This window comes from Oncorhynchus clarkii, chromosome 1 (genome assembly GCF_045791955.1).
Source record: "Oncorhynchus clarkii lewisi isolate Uvic-CL-2024 chromosome 1, UVic_Ocla_1.0, whole genome shotgun sequence".
In the NCBI taxonomy this organism is placed as follows: domain Eukaryota; kingdom Metazoa; phylum Chordata; class Actinopteri; order Salmoniformes; family Salmonidae; genus Oncorhynchus; species Oncorhynchus clarkii.
Genome location: NC_092147.1, coordinates 82072412 through 82087307, shown reverse-complemented (window position 1 = coordinate 82087307; position 14896 = coordinate 82072412). Strand labels below are relative to the sequence as shown.

General features: G+C 42.0%; 1 protein-coding gene across 4 annotated transcripts in view; it reads right to left on the bottom strand.

The window, feature by feature from the left end:
* LOC139413284 (cell division cycle and apoptosis regulator protein 1-like) overlaps positions 1–14896 on the bottom strand; it is a 36076-nt gene that overhangs the window by 14387 nt on the left and 6793 nt on the right. For 3 of the 4 annotated variants that reach the window (XM_071160488.1, XM_071160503.1, XM_071160512.1), the window contains exons 5-14: positions 11874–11903; positions 11708–11737; positions 11143–11175; positions 10822–10848; positions 9036–9256; positions 8623–8749; positions 7642–7764; positions 5469–5658; positions 5054–5345; positions 4439–4664 (exon numbers count right to left, since the gene is read on the bottom strand). In XM_071160488.1, coding sequence (XP_071016589.1) covers positions 4439–4664; positions 5054–5345; positions 5469–5658; positions 7642–7764; positions 8623–8749; positions 9036–9256; positions 10822–10848; positions 11143–11175; positions 11708–11737; positions 11874–11903 — 1299 coding nt within the window. The remainder of the gene's footprint in view (positions 1–4438; positions 4665–5053; positions 5346–5468; positions 5659–7641; positions 7765–8622; positions 8750–9035; positions 9257–10821; positions 10849–11142; positions 11176–11707; positions 11738–11873; positions 11904–14896) is intronic. The other variant, XM_071160497.1, reaches the window with a different exon arrangement.

Sequence of the window (14896 nt, the reverse complement as noted above, 5' to 3'; positions counted from 1 at the left end):
TAATTTAGTGGAATTAAATTAGAGCTTGTGTACAGTATATTGGTTATGCATCTTATTTATCACACTCGTACAGCATACAGATACAGAGCCTTTTAGTGGAAAATCTGTCAGACAGCGTAAGAGCTGCTGCTGCCTCTTGTGGTGCTTTCAAGACAACTGGGAAATAGATCAAATCATGATGCCAGCGATCTTCAGGTCGGAGCTCTAGAAAGAGGCCTGAGTTCCTGAGTTGGATGACCGTTCAAACAGATTTTTCCCAGTAGGATCTCGTTTTTCTTTTCTCCAGTTCCCAATTGTCTTGAACACACTAAGGTCACAAGACTTCAGAGTTCTCAGTTGTTTTGAACGTGGCATCAAATGGCAACAGAAGGCAAGCTTCAGCGGGTCACACCACTTTGCAATGAGCTGGAGGCAGTATGCAATTAGAAAACATTTAATACATATGAGGCATGTCTTACCTTGCTTCAAAGTAGCCTATTAGAGCTCCTCTCTTTCAAATCAAATCCAATTGTATTGGTCACATACACATGGTGAGCAGATGTTCATGCGAGTGTAGCGAAATTCTTGTGCTTCTAGTTCCGACCGTGCAGTAATATCTAACAAGTAATCTAACAATTTCACAACAACTACCTTACACACACGTGTGTAAAGGAATTAATGAGAATATGTACATATAAATGTATGGATGACCGATGGCCGTGCGGCATAGGCAAGATGCAGTAGATGGTATAGAGTACAGTATACACAGTTGAAGTCGGAAGTTTACAAACACAGAGATAGAAGCTGTTTTTCAATCTCAAGGCTATCAGACTGTTAAACAGCCACCACCAGCACAGAGAGGCAGCTGCCTACCTACAGACTTGATATCATTGACCACTTTAATAAATGGAACACTAGTCACTTTAATAATGCCACTTTAAGAATGTTTACATACCTCACATTACTCATCTCATGTAGAGGTCGACCGATTAATCGGAATGGCCGATTAATTAGGGCCGATTTCAAGTTTTCATAACAATCTGGACACAATTTTTAATATATTTTTTACACCTATATTTAATCTTTATTTAACTAGGCAAGTCAGTTAAGAACGCATTCTTATTTTCAATGACGGCCTAGGAACAGTGGGTTAAACTGCCTTGTTCAGGGGCAGAATGACAGATTTGTACCTTGTCAGCTCTGGGATTCAATCTTGCAACCTTACAGTTAACTAGTCCAACGCTCTAACCACCTGATTACATTGCACTCCACGAGGAGCCTGCCTGTTACGTGAATGCAGTAAGCCAAGGTAAGTTGCTAGCTAGCATTAAACTTATCCTATAAAAAACAATCAATCATAATCACTAGTTAACTACACATGGTTGATGATATTACTAGTTTATCTAGCGTGTCCTGCGTTGCATATAATCGATGCGGTGCGTATCATTGCTCCAATGTGTACCTAACCATAAACACCAATGCCTTTCTTAAAATCAATACACAGATGTATATATTTTTAAACCTGCATATTTAGCTAAAATAAACAAATTAGCAGGCAATATTAACCAGGTGAAATTGTGTCACTTCTCTTGCGTTCATTGCACGCAGAGTCAGGGTATATGCAACAGTTTGGGCCAAATTTTAATTTGCCAGAATTTTACATAACATTGAAGGTTTTGCAATGTAACAGCAATATTTAGACTTATGGATAACACCCGTTAGATAAAATGCGAGTGTAATAAACGTCTTGTTTTCGAGATCATAGTTTCCGGATTCGACCATATTAATGACCTGTTTCTGTGTGTTATCATGTAATAACTAAGTCTATGATTTGATAGGGCAGTTTGACTGAGCGATGGTAGGCACCAGCAGGCTCGTAAGCATTCATTCAAACAGCACTTTCGTGCGTTTGCCAGCAGCTGTTTATGACTTCAAGCCTATCAACTCCCGAGATTAGGCTGGTGTAACCGATGTGAAATGGCTAGCTAGTTAGCGGGGTGCGCGCTAATAGCGTTTGAAATGTCACTCGCTCTGAACCTTGGCGTGGTTGTTCCCCTTGCTCTGCATGGGTAACGCTGCTTCGAGGGTGGCTGTTGTCAATGTGTTCCTGGTTCGAGCCCAGGTAGGAGCGAGGAGAGGGATGAAAGCTATACTGTTACACTGGCAATACTAAAGTGCCTATAAGAACAGCCAATAGTCAAAGGTTAATGAAATACAAATGGTAGAGAGAGAAATAGTCCTATAATTCCTATAATAACTACAACCTAAAACTTCTTACCTGGGAATATTAAAGACTCATGTTAAAAGGAACCACCAGCTTTCATATGTTCTCATGTTCTGAGCAAGGAACTTAAACGTTAGCTTTCTTACATAGCAAATATTGCACTTTTACTTTCTTCTCCAACACTTTGTTTTTGCATTATTTAAACCAAATTGAACATGTTTCATTATTTATTTGAGGCTAAATGGATTTAATTGATGTATTATATTAAGTTAAAATAAGTGTTCATTCAGTATTGTTGTAATTGTCATTATTACAAATAAATAAATAAAAATAGGCCGATTAATCGGTATCGGCCTTTTTTGGCCCTCCAATAATCGGATTCGGCGTTGAAAAATCATAACCGGTCGACCTCTAATCTCATATGTATATACTGTATCCTTCACTATCTATTCTTTACTATCTATTTCATCTTAGCCGCTCTGTCACTGCTCATCCATATACTTTATACTTACAGTTGAAGTCGGAAGTTTACATACACTTGGGTTAGAGTCATTAAAACTTGTTTTTCAACCACTCCACAAATTTCTTGTTAACAAACTATAGTTTTAGCAAGTCAGTTTGGACATCTGCTTTGTGCATGACATGTCATTTTCCCAACAATTGTTTACAGACAGATTATTTCACTTATAATTCACTGTATCACAATTCCAGTGGGTCAGGAGTTTACATACACTAGGTTGACTGTGCTCGTGTCATCACGGGAAAATATAAAGAAAGAAATTGAAAGAAATTGTAGACCTCCACAAGTTTGGTTCATCCTTGGGAGCAATTTCCAAACGCCTGAAGGTACCACGTTCATCTGTCCAAACAATAGTACGCAAGTATAAACACCATGGGACCACGCAGCCGTCATACCGCTCAGGAAGGAGAAGTGTTCTGTCTCCAAGAGATGAACGTACTTTGGTGCGAAAAGTGCAAATCAATCCCAAAACAACAGCAAATGACCTTGTGAAGATGCTGGAGGAAACAGGTACAAAAGTATCTATATCCACATTAAAACAAGTCCTATATTGACATAACCTGAAAGGTCGCTCAGCAAGGAAGAAGCCACTGCTCCAAACCCGCCATAAAAAAGAGAAGAAAAGAGAAGTCTGATGAAACAAAAATAGAACTGTTTGGCCATAATGACCATCGTTATGTTTGGAGGAAAAAGGGGGAGGCTTGCAAGCCGAAGAACACCATCCCAACCGTGAAGCACGGGGTGGCAGCATCATGTTGTGGGGGTGCTTTGCTGCACGAGGGACTGGTGCACTTAAAAAAATAGATGGCATCATGAGAAAATAAAATTATGTGGATATATTGAAGCAACATCTCAAGACATCAGTCAGGAAGTTAAAGCTTGGTCGCAAATGGGTATTCCAACTGACTAAGACTGACCTAAGACATGGAATTTTTACTGGGATTAAATGTCAGGAATTGTGAAAAACTGAGTTTAAATGTATTTGGCTAAGGTGTATGTAAACTTCCGACATCAATTGTACATATGAGATGAGTAATGTAGGGTATGTAAACATTATATAAACTGGCATTGTTTAAAGTGACTAGTGATACATATATTACATCCAATTTTTTATTATTAAAGTGGCTAGAAATTTGAGTCAGTATGTTGGCAGCAGCCACTCAATGTTAGTAATGGCTGTTTAACAGTCTAATGGCCTTGAGATAGAAGCTGTTTTTCTTTTTTTTTCTGCCTTTCTAACGGGTATATTTTCATCTTCGTCACATGAAAACGCTCGCATGTGCAGTGCCCTTTTGACATTGACGGTTTCCCGCTAATTGCATTTTTGAACGAACAGTCGCGCTTATAATGTGTAGAAATAATAGTTTGAGCTAAACGTTGTGATCTGTTGCATCAGACTTGCTTTTTAACATTTAGTTTTTTAAATGCCTAGGCATACTGGTTGGATGAATTTGGGATTTATCATCCCATAACTGTCCCAGAGTCTGTTTGGAATAGGCTATTTCTTTCTCGACAAGCTGACAAATAGATTAGGTAGACTAAACATTTGTACTTTAGTAGATTGACAGAGGCTAGTGATGCATGTGTGTCCGTTAAATTTCCCAAATGTCCGGTCAATTAAAATGCTGCCGGTCAAATATCTGGTGCCACATTTTCCTAACGGAAACCCTGGTGTGTGTACACTTGCATGCAGCCCGTCTGTGTGTATACCCCACCTTAGCGCTGTATGTGTGGTTGGCATCGGGTGGGTCCAGCACAGCAGTGTTCTTGACCAGAGAGTCCACCTCCTTGTGCATGATGTGGAAGTTACAGTAGTTGCCGAACTGGAAGGGTCGTTGCAGGGGGAAGCCATCCACCCAGGTGAACATAGCATTAAAGAAGTCACTGGGGATGTACAGGCTCTGGTAGCGTCTCCTCAGCTCCATCATGTCACAGTTAGAACTGGAGGGGAGAGAAATAGTTCTGTCAGAACGGGGAGAGAAAATAGTACCTTTCTCCCTAATGTACAGTCACTGCAAATGGTTCTAGAATGGACGAAGAGCACCTGGGATCCGCTTCCATGCAGCTACAACACACATTGTTTGTTTGATCAATTACCAAACATATTTTATACAAACTCAGTTGACCTCATATGCACTTTCTTTATAACTATCAGAAACAGAATGAAAGCTGTATGAAAACTGTAAGAAAGGCCCAGAGAGGTTTCCAATACCCCTTGAATATATACAGTTCACTAGACACAAAGTTCTGAAGTAAACTGACCCGACTCAGAGATAGTATCAAATCAAAAGCTGAAAGTGATCAATCATCACAATGAATGTCTGACCCACCCGTCCAGGCTGAACTTGGAGAACTGGACAGTATAGCGAGGCACCACCTTGCGAGGGCGGCGGGGGGAGCGGTCACGTCTCGGAGAACGGTCCCTGGAGCGTTTACGTGTGGGAGAGCGCTCTCTGGACCTCCTGCGCTCACGGTCTCTTTCACGACTGCGTTCATCCTTGGTCCTGAGGATGAGTTCAGGGCGGTCGTTGCGGTTGGGGAAGCGGGGGGAGGGGTCCAGGCGCCTGACTGGCTGAGGCATCATCCTCCTTGGGGGCTGGAGCAGACCTCCTGAGAACACATCTAGAGGGACGGGCAAACACACATTAAAAATCCAAATGTCTTTATTTTCTGCAGAAGTAGCAAGCTAGCAACTCAAAGCAAACGCATCGGAGAAACACTAATCGTCATCATAGAGCCCCCTACCTTTGGGTGGTGGCTGTGACAGCAAGGGCGGAGGGGGGTTCAGAAGGAGCGGGGCCAGGGAGGCAGCAGAGAACTGGGCCTGGAGCAGGGGAGGGGGTCCCTGGGCCTGTACACTGAAAGTGTTGGGGGGAGGCAGAGACTGGGGCATGTTGGGACCCGGTTTCATCATGTTGGGGCCTCCAGGCTGACTCTGGAGAGGGGGGGAGAGAGGAGAGGTTAGCATTATCCCAGGGCTGTTCCATGACGTATGCTGTTATCAGAGTAAGTTTTTTTTGTTTTGATTCCTTGTCCCAAATAGGAGCCTTTAGTTTAAGAAATATGCTTCATTATGCATAGAGGACATGCACCAAATGAACCAGAGGTTTGTGCCGCTCCCAACAGGTAACCAGGTGCTAAAGCAAAACAGAACTAGAGGAGTGAGGTTTGGTTAGACATCTTTCAGCCACATTATTTTGGGGGGCGGTGCAGTCATGCAACTGTGTGCTAAAGCAAAACAGAACTAGAGGAGTGAGGTTTGGTTAGACGTCAATGAAGTACAATGACTAAATTCTGTCAAAAAACGAGAAAACTTCTGCCGAAGTAGCATATATTCGGTCAGCATTATCGACAAGGACAAGTTCCATGAAGAAACAAGGCAACAGTAAACATGTTGTCTCCCACGAATGATGCAGCGCCCTACCCTGCCTTGGGCAAATTAATGCTATTTTCTAAATGGCGGATATCTACGGCAAGACTCATCATTCACGTTTGGTAAAAATCGGGCCAGTGGTGTCAGATATAGCGTGGGTTAGCAACACATCTCCCTGAGCATGTGTGCCAAATTTCAGCACTCCGAGTCAAATAGATTAAGAGATATAATCATGTGCCCTTTATATAGTGCCACCAGGTGGTTGATATGAATATTCTTGCAATATGTTGAGTCTTGACAACATGTGTACCAAATTGTGTTACAATACGAATACCCTTGACTGATTTATATGCCAGACCACACTCACGTGAATGTTTATTGGTTAATAGCGGCCTTCTTGAAAATATTGGAGGTGAGAGACCTTTGTCCATAGATGTCACATATCAAGTTTTGAGTAGATCAGTCATTCGGTGTCAAAAGTGTAGCGTTTTAAGTGTATTTCTCAAAATACTAAATGGTGGAAAATCCTGAGGCAAATGTATTTATTGTGAGGAAAGGGACCTATGTACCGAATTTCATTGCTTTAGGTCAAACGGTGTGATGGGGTGTGACCTTTCAAAGTTAGCATTTTCAATCTCTTGTCATAGTGGCACCATCTGGCCAGTCAGTATACTTTTTTTATATGCCGGATCTTTATCGCAAGACTCAAGTTCCATCAAAATCTGGCCAGTGCTGTCTGAGATATTGTGTGTGACTAACATACAAACGAATGTATGGACGGAGACAGATCCACTGTCCCCTCCCCGATTTCATGGAAGGGGACAACTACAAAATGGTCAAGTTATAAAACATCTGTGAGATGTACGGAGAATCTTTCCAATTTTGATAGGTCGTTCCTACACTGTTCGTATGGTAAAAAAGTGCATATCATGTATGAACATAATGTATTGATCATAACATTGAGAAGGAAAGGGTTAGAAGCGAAGAAAAAGTATGTCAAAGTGCATTCTGTAAGAAATCCAAGAAATCTTAGTATTTGTTCCTTTAACTACTGTAAAGTCTCAAAATGTAAGAGAAAAACACAAAAAGCATTACTATCTCAATGGGACTCTCTCATTAGCCTAAATGAACAATGACAGGACATCTTATGGATAGCACCTTGAAAAAAGCACTCTCCCCCGTTGAGAGATTGACGGACGTCACCGTTAGAGAAGCCCAGTGTAAAGAGAAATGTAGATTGGGATTAATTTGTGTTTCTGAAAAATGTTCTGAAAGACAATAGGCCCAAAGATAAAAAAGAAAATGTATTTCTAATACTATTCAACGATATATCATATGCACTTTAAAAGATCAGGAAGCCATCCTGGTCCAAAACAACAAATTAATACTCAGAGTGGAGACGGAAGAGAAGAGAGAGATGAGAGAGAACAGAAGGAGAAAAGAAGAAGATGGAGAAGAACGGGCATCAGAAAGGACAGAAGAGAGAAGAGAGAGAATAGGAGGGGGCAGCCCATAGAGAGGTGTGTGAGACAAGACGAGGGTTACATTTTGTCTGCTGTCCATGCCAATGGGGTGCATGTCTGAGTAGCGCTGATGCATCCCCGGGTCAGCATAGAAGCTGCTTAGCTGTGGGGGAACTGGAGGTAAGGACTGGGGCTGCTGCTGAAGCTAAGAGAGGAGGATGGAGAACAAAATGGTTAATAACAGATACACAACCATAGGGCTGGATTCCAATCTGATCACTTACAAACTTCACTTCTGCACTAATTGAGGCCCCTCCTCTAAGATCAGGGGGTGAATACAGCAATGGTGCCATCTATACTGTAGGCTTACATTACATTTCCATTTGAGAGATTGAGTCAACCAGGGCAGACGGGAAGACAGACAGGGATGCAAACTGGCAAGGGCCCAACAAGTTGACATGGAACATGTAGGTGCAAAGGTGCAAGCAGGACTGTCACTGCGCTCCGTTCAACCTTTATGGCGGTGGAAGTCAGAGGCTGCGTAACAGCGAAGTCAGACTGGACTGTGCTCTTACAGGTGGAATTATAAGATAGTGTATCTACTTCACACGCACTGCGAGCCACTCCAATAATTAAATGTAACAGAAGTATTTAAATCAATGTCTGCATACTCCAGATTGTCATTACGGCTAAATGACATATTAAACCTGATGGATGCGGATGGAGAGAAAGATTATCTGAACTCTGAAATTCTCATTGTAGGAAGTGTAGGGAAGCATTCTGTGCTTAGTCAATGATTTCAATATGAGAAACATACAATCCCCACCCACATTCGCGATTTACGTGGATTACCCATCGCCGAAAAGTGACGAGTTTGCATCCCTGAGAGAGCTAATGATCAAATTGGAACCAAACCCTGGAAGCACTCAAATTGAGGTGTAAGATGTCACTGGCTAAGGGCCACCAGCATCATGTTCAGTGGGGTGACAAAAGTTTTCTTCAGTTTCACTTCAAGTCTACTGAATGTGACCCAGGTGGCTGTGGAGGCTAAGGTGAGGCTCACCGATTGGTTGGCCAGCTGAGGTAAGGTCTGAATGCGCTGGGCATTCCATTTGAAGGGCATGTTGGGGTTATACACAGCCTCCACTAGGACCCTGTCGCCCACCTGGGGGGTCTTCCCCTTCACCGCACTGTGGAGACAACACCCATTATTCACCCACTTGGAAATGCTTTAGAAACTGCAACATATAGAGGCTTGAAACAAGACATTTCTGCTTTGAATAATGGTACACAAATTAGGGATGCAACAAGCAAAATATAGGAAACCCACCAAAAAAAAGGAAACTATTAATGAGACACTTGATGTGAAACATCTAGCTTAATTTTCTGTGGCCCAATCCCAAATGGACTTCTAGACCCTATGGACTTGTGGAGATCTGAGAGGAGTTGGGCTAGAGGCAGAGACTGGACACTTACCTGAGCTGGAAGAAGACGTCCTCGTCCACAAAGCCAAAGGTGTCATGCAGCTTGTTGACCACGCCGGTGAAGACGCGCTGCTTCTGGGGCTGGCTTTGCTGCTGGCTCTGCTGCTGGCTCTGCTGCTGGTGGCTGGAGCGAGGCGTGGGATAGGACACGGTGATCTGGGCTGTCTGCTGGGGGTTGGACAGAGAGAGGCTGGTGGGGAGAGCCACAGGGGGCTAGGGAGGAGGAAAGTTATAGGTCAGAATCAACTTCACCCTACTCCTACTTTCTCTATGACTGCGGTCCAAACACTTAAAAGACACACCCTCGCCCACTTACCCTCGCCTTATGCCCTTGGGCGAATCCCCACCGCCATCTTGGAGGGCAGTCCAAATGATTAGCCAAGCAAGGGAAGTTTGTAACGTAAGCCCCTCAGCCCTCTTTTTTAGTCGGCTTTACGAGTGTACAATTATGTTCACGCCAGGGCCTGAAACTCCCCATAATTCAATTTGCGACGATTGTACATCCGCTAAGAAAAGTCAGCGAAAATTTCAAAACAACATCGAAGGAGAAGTCGAAAGAATTAAAAACGAATGTAAATAAGTTAGAAATGGTGCTACTAATGCACATAACGGCACAAACAAGTCTCGTAAAAAGTATATATGTTTTTGTTTGGTTATCTTTTGGAAATTGTAGAAATAAAACATTTCCATTCTTCAGAAGTTCCAGCTGGACAGGCTAACGTTAGTTAGGTAATTAATTATCTAGCTGTCATGCAATCATATATTTAATATTAGTAAACATGCACTGATAATTGACTGTAGAGCATATAAAGCACCCACAAGCTACCAGTGGCTGAAAACACAATCATTGCGGGATCAAAGAGTGACGAATTTCAGGCCAAGAGTAGTCCATTTAAAAATAATTCCTTCCTCCCTCGACCTGCAAGTGTATACTCATCAGACGTCATGATACGTCATCAGAATTGTCCACTTAATTTGAGGGCTGAGGGGATAGGGTGTTTGGACCGCTGCCTATTAGTCCTAAATGTGTGGATTGTATCACGCCAGGACTGCAAAACTCTAACTAACTTTCCAACATTATCAAGGTTTTCCAGAAAACCTGGTTAGAAGATTCGTGGAATCAGGAGGGATTAAGCAGAAAAACTGGAATCTTCCAGCCAGGATTTCTCATAAAACTGGAATTTTGGGTAAGTAACCAGAATTTTGCAACCCTAATCAAGCCCACTAAATTCAAAACGTGTGTCTAACAATGGAACTGCTGGAAGTGTCTATTCTAATCAAATGTCCCATAGCGGGTCTTCTCATTTACCAGAGGTGTTAATTATTATTGTGGCCATACACGTCCCATTGTATTTGGCTGTATGCTATGAAGAAGGTCCACGACGCACAATTGGCCTAGCGTCGTCCGGGTTAGGGAGGGTTTGGCCGGTAGGGATATCCTTGTCTCATCGCGCACTGCGACTCCTGTGGCGGGCCGGGCGCAGTGCACGCTAACCAGATCGCCAGGCGCACAGTGTTTCCTCCGACACATTGGTGCGGCTGGCTTCCGGGTTGGATGCGCGCTGTGTTAAAAAGCAGTGCGGCTTGGTTGGGTTGTGTTTCAGAGGACGCATGGCTTTCAACCTTCGTCTCTCCCGAGCCCGTAAGGGAGTTGTAGCGATGAGAAAAGATAGAAACTACTAACAATTGGATACCACGAAATTGGGGAGAAAAAGTTTAATTTAAAATAAATAAATCAATAATAAAATTAAAAATGGAACTTGTAAAGTGATGCCTACCGGGAATTTGTTTTCACCACTCCAGTTCTTTCAACATCAGCGGAGGCATCAGAAAAGGAGGCAAGGAGAGAAGGTGGCGTTAGGATGTTGTCACAATTCTTTCCCCAATAGCTTTGGGTTGTATTGTATCGCATTATTCCAAAATCACCACCTACGTATAACAAGAGAGCTCTTGGAATTTTCATGACAAAATGGCATCTTCTTAGAGCTATTATGTTGGACTAAATAATTACCCTCAAGACAAGCTGACGTCAGTGGCATTACTTTAGCTAAAAGGTGCAATAAATGTACCAGAGACTAGTTTGTTCCTAATTATCCTACCTGTGAAATCAGCGCTTGCTGGGGCTGGGGGAGCTGTGGAGAGAGGAAGAGAGAGAGAGACAGGAGAGAGGACGAGAGAGAGAGACAGGAGAGAGGACGAGAGAGAGAGACAGGAGAGAGGAAGAGAGAGAGAGACAGGAGAGGAAGAGAGAGAGAGACAGGAGAGAGGAAGAGAGAGAGAGACAGGAGAGAGGAAGAGAGAGAGAGACAGGAGAGAGGAAGAGAGAGAGAGACAGGAGAGAGGAAGAGAGAGAGAGACAGGAGAGAGGAAGAGAGAGAGAGACAGGAGAGAGGAAGAGAGAGAGACAGGAGAGAGAGAGAGAGACAGGAGAGAGGAAGAGAGAAACAGGAGAGAGGAAGAGAGAAACAGGAGAGAGAGGGCGAGACAGAGGCAAAGGAGAGGAGAGTGAGAAAGAGGAAAGAGGAGAGAAAGACAGAGGTTGAGAGAAGTCGAGAAGTTAATACTGACAGTATCTGTAGAACAGAGTACATTCCCCACCCTAGCACCAAGCATGAAGGGCATTGTGATTTGACTGTGCTGCGGCTGTGAACTGCTGCTGCTTACCCCGTATAAGTCTGTGTGTTGTTGATGTTGCTAAAGAGATAGGGTACACAAACAAGACTTTCAATGAGTCAACAGTACAGTGTTGATTGATACACATAATGATTATGGCCTTTCTCAAATCAAGGCGATTCAGAGTTGTCTGTGTGAGTTGCAAACATCAATTTACCCCGTATGAGTCTGTATGTTGTTGATGTTGCTGAAGAGATGGAGTACACAAACACGTAGAAATTGCAATAAGTACTTAACCGAGTAAACAGTACAGTTGATTGATACATATGAGTATAGGGCTGGGTGATATGTCCACACTATCATATCACTGAATTTCTTATTTTTGACTGTATTTGATGTTTCTGAATAATAAAATATATAAATATGCATTATGAATAATATAGACCCGACAAGAGGGTAAAATACACAGATGCTAAACAAAATATTGGCACCATTCACAATTTTGTCTAAAATAAGTAACACTAACTGCACAGGACCATTAATTAATTTCGCAAGAAATTCTCGTTTAGGTCTACTGGTAAATGTATCTCACCTGTGGTAAACTGCAGGTGCCTACAGGTAGGGTTGGGCGATATGGCCAAAATATAACGTCACTATATTTTTCTTATTTTTGACACTTTGATGGTATTTGACATAGTTGATGTTTCTTAATTCTAAGTGGTTTTAATTATCTTTGCTCCATTCTGATTGCTTTATACAGTTTAATCAAAATGCAACCAATTTGTTTTATTATAAGTAGTCCTGTAACTGTCCAGTCCTGTCCTGTCTTGTCTAGCTGTCCATACCAGTACCTGCTGAACGTATTGTCCGTCTGTCTATATGTCTTATTTTGCAGGTTATTGTTTCGTTTTTCTGTTTTTTACTCCAACTCACATCAGGTTAATAGGTTTGAGTAGGTTAAGCCAGGGAAGCAGTTGGCCAGGGAAGGAGATTAAGATGGGGGTGTGGGAGGACTCAAGGGACAACCAAGAGATTGTTGGCTAGTCGGAGCAGCTCCACTTCTGTTGCTTTCAAATTTCAATCATTTTTTTTGTAAAAATAATTATACCAAAAATAATAAGACAAAGTTGACAGTGAAGTGGTCCTATTTGTAGAACTTTGCATAGGAATATAAATTATATTTTGTAGCCTCAAACTCTGGTACACAACCAACGGTTTCTATTTGCATAGAACATTTGATATATTCCAGCATTTTCATACAATTCTTATTTTCTTGCACTAACTTGTTTTCATTTACACACTGTTCCACATTTATTTTGTCTTAACATGCCTATATTTCGTTTTAAAAAATCTTAAATTATTCTCACTCTCCTCTTATACCCTGACAACACCGCTCACATCACATGCGAGAGCGTTGCAAAATAAATGTAGAAAAATATGTTATTCAATTATTGCACCCACACTGCTCACAAGCGTCTGAGTTGCCATGGGCTAAAATAGAAGTCCTTTCTATTTCTGACGCAGATCGCGCTGCAAGTCCTGCTTCTCCAATCTCCTCATTGGTTTATAGAAGCAGGTACCCACGTGCCATCTCGTCATTGGTTATACCCACGTGGGTGACTGAAAGACGAACTGTGTTGCCAGTCGTTGTAGTAATACTATGAAAGTTTAGATGCCAATCACCATGTACAGTGGGGCAAAAAAGTATTTAGTCAGCCACCAATTGTGCAAGTTCTCCCACTTAAAAAGATGAGAGGCCTGTAATTTTCATCATAGGTACACCTCAACTATGACAGACAAAATGAGGAGGAAAACATCCAGAAAATCACATTGTAGGATTTTTTATGAATTTATTTGAAAATTATGGTGGAAAATAAGTATTTGGTCACCTACAAACAAGCAAGATTTCTGGCTCTCACAGACCTGTAACAACTTCTTTAAGAGGCTCCTCTGTCCTCCACTCGTTACCTGTATTAATGGCACCTGTTTGAACTTGTTATCAGTATAAAAGACACCTGTCCACAACCTCAAACAGTCACACTCCAAATTCCACTATGGCCAAGACCAAAGAGCTGTTAAAGGACACCAGAAACAAAATTGTAGACCTGCAACCAGGCTGGGAAATACATTTTTGCATTAAATAAAAAATAAATATTTGCAAATAAATTCATAAAAAATCCTACAATGTGATTTTCTGGATGTTTTCCTCCTCATTTTGTCTGTCATAGTTGAGGTGTACCTATGATGAAAATTACAGGCCTCTCTCATTTTTTTAAGTGGGAGAACTTGCACAATTGATGGCTGACTAAATACTTTTTTGCCCCACTAAGTTCAAAGATGAAAAAGCCTGGAAGGAGAGGTGACTAGAAACGATTCGGTTGACCGTTTTATGTGTAGATTAATTGGAGGAGTAGAGGACCTTGTGCATTTCAGGTAAAATAACTCAATGTTTATATTCCAGGACAAATTAGCTAGCAACAGCAAGCTAGCTAAATAGGACAAATTAGCTAGCAATTGTAAGCTAACCAGCTAAATTGCCATAAATGTTTAATGCTTTTCGACCTATCCCCAAATTAATGGAATTGGTTCAGAGTTTGTTTTGATATTTTAACCTGTGTGTCGTGATTGCGTTTGGTGTAGGGGGACAAAATAAATGTATGCACGATGGCGCACGCACGCAGCCGGTTTGGGTTCCGTGTTAGACTGTATTAGCAGCTTCAGCTGCAGTTGTTACTTTCACCACTAGGGGTAGTCGGACAATTTCCGAGGGTATATTTGGCGCGGTTGCCCTCCCGAAGTTGTTGACTTGTTATGCTAGCAAGTTAGACAGCAGTTCTCAGCTGTCAGAAGTTTCTTACCGGTGCTTAAAACAGATTGGCAAAACAAAATTTGAGTGATTATGTAAAGTAAAAATCCAAAAAGGTCTGTGAATGAAGTGGCGCAGCGGTCTAAGGCATCTCAGTGCAAGTGGCGTCACTACAGTCCCTGGTTCAAATCAGGGCTGTATCACATCCGGCCATGATTGGGCGCTCCATAGGGCTGCGCACAATTGGCCCAACGTCGTCCAGGTTTGGCCGGGGTAGGCCGTCTTTGTAAATAATAATTTGTTTTTAACTAAATTACCCAGTTAAATAAAGATTACATTTATAAAAAATATAAAAAAATAAGAATACCGGTATCTTTTTTTACTGTTTGTCGTCCAGCCCTACATGAGTATGACCGTTCTTAAATCAATGCGAT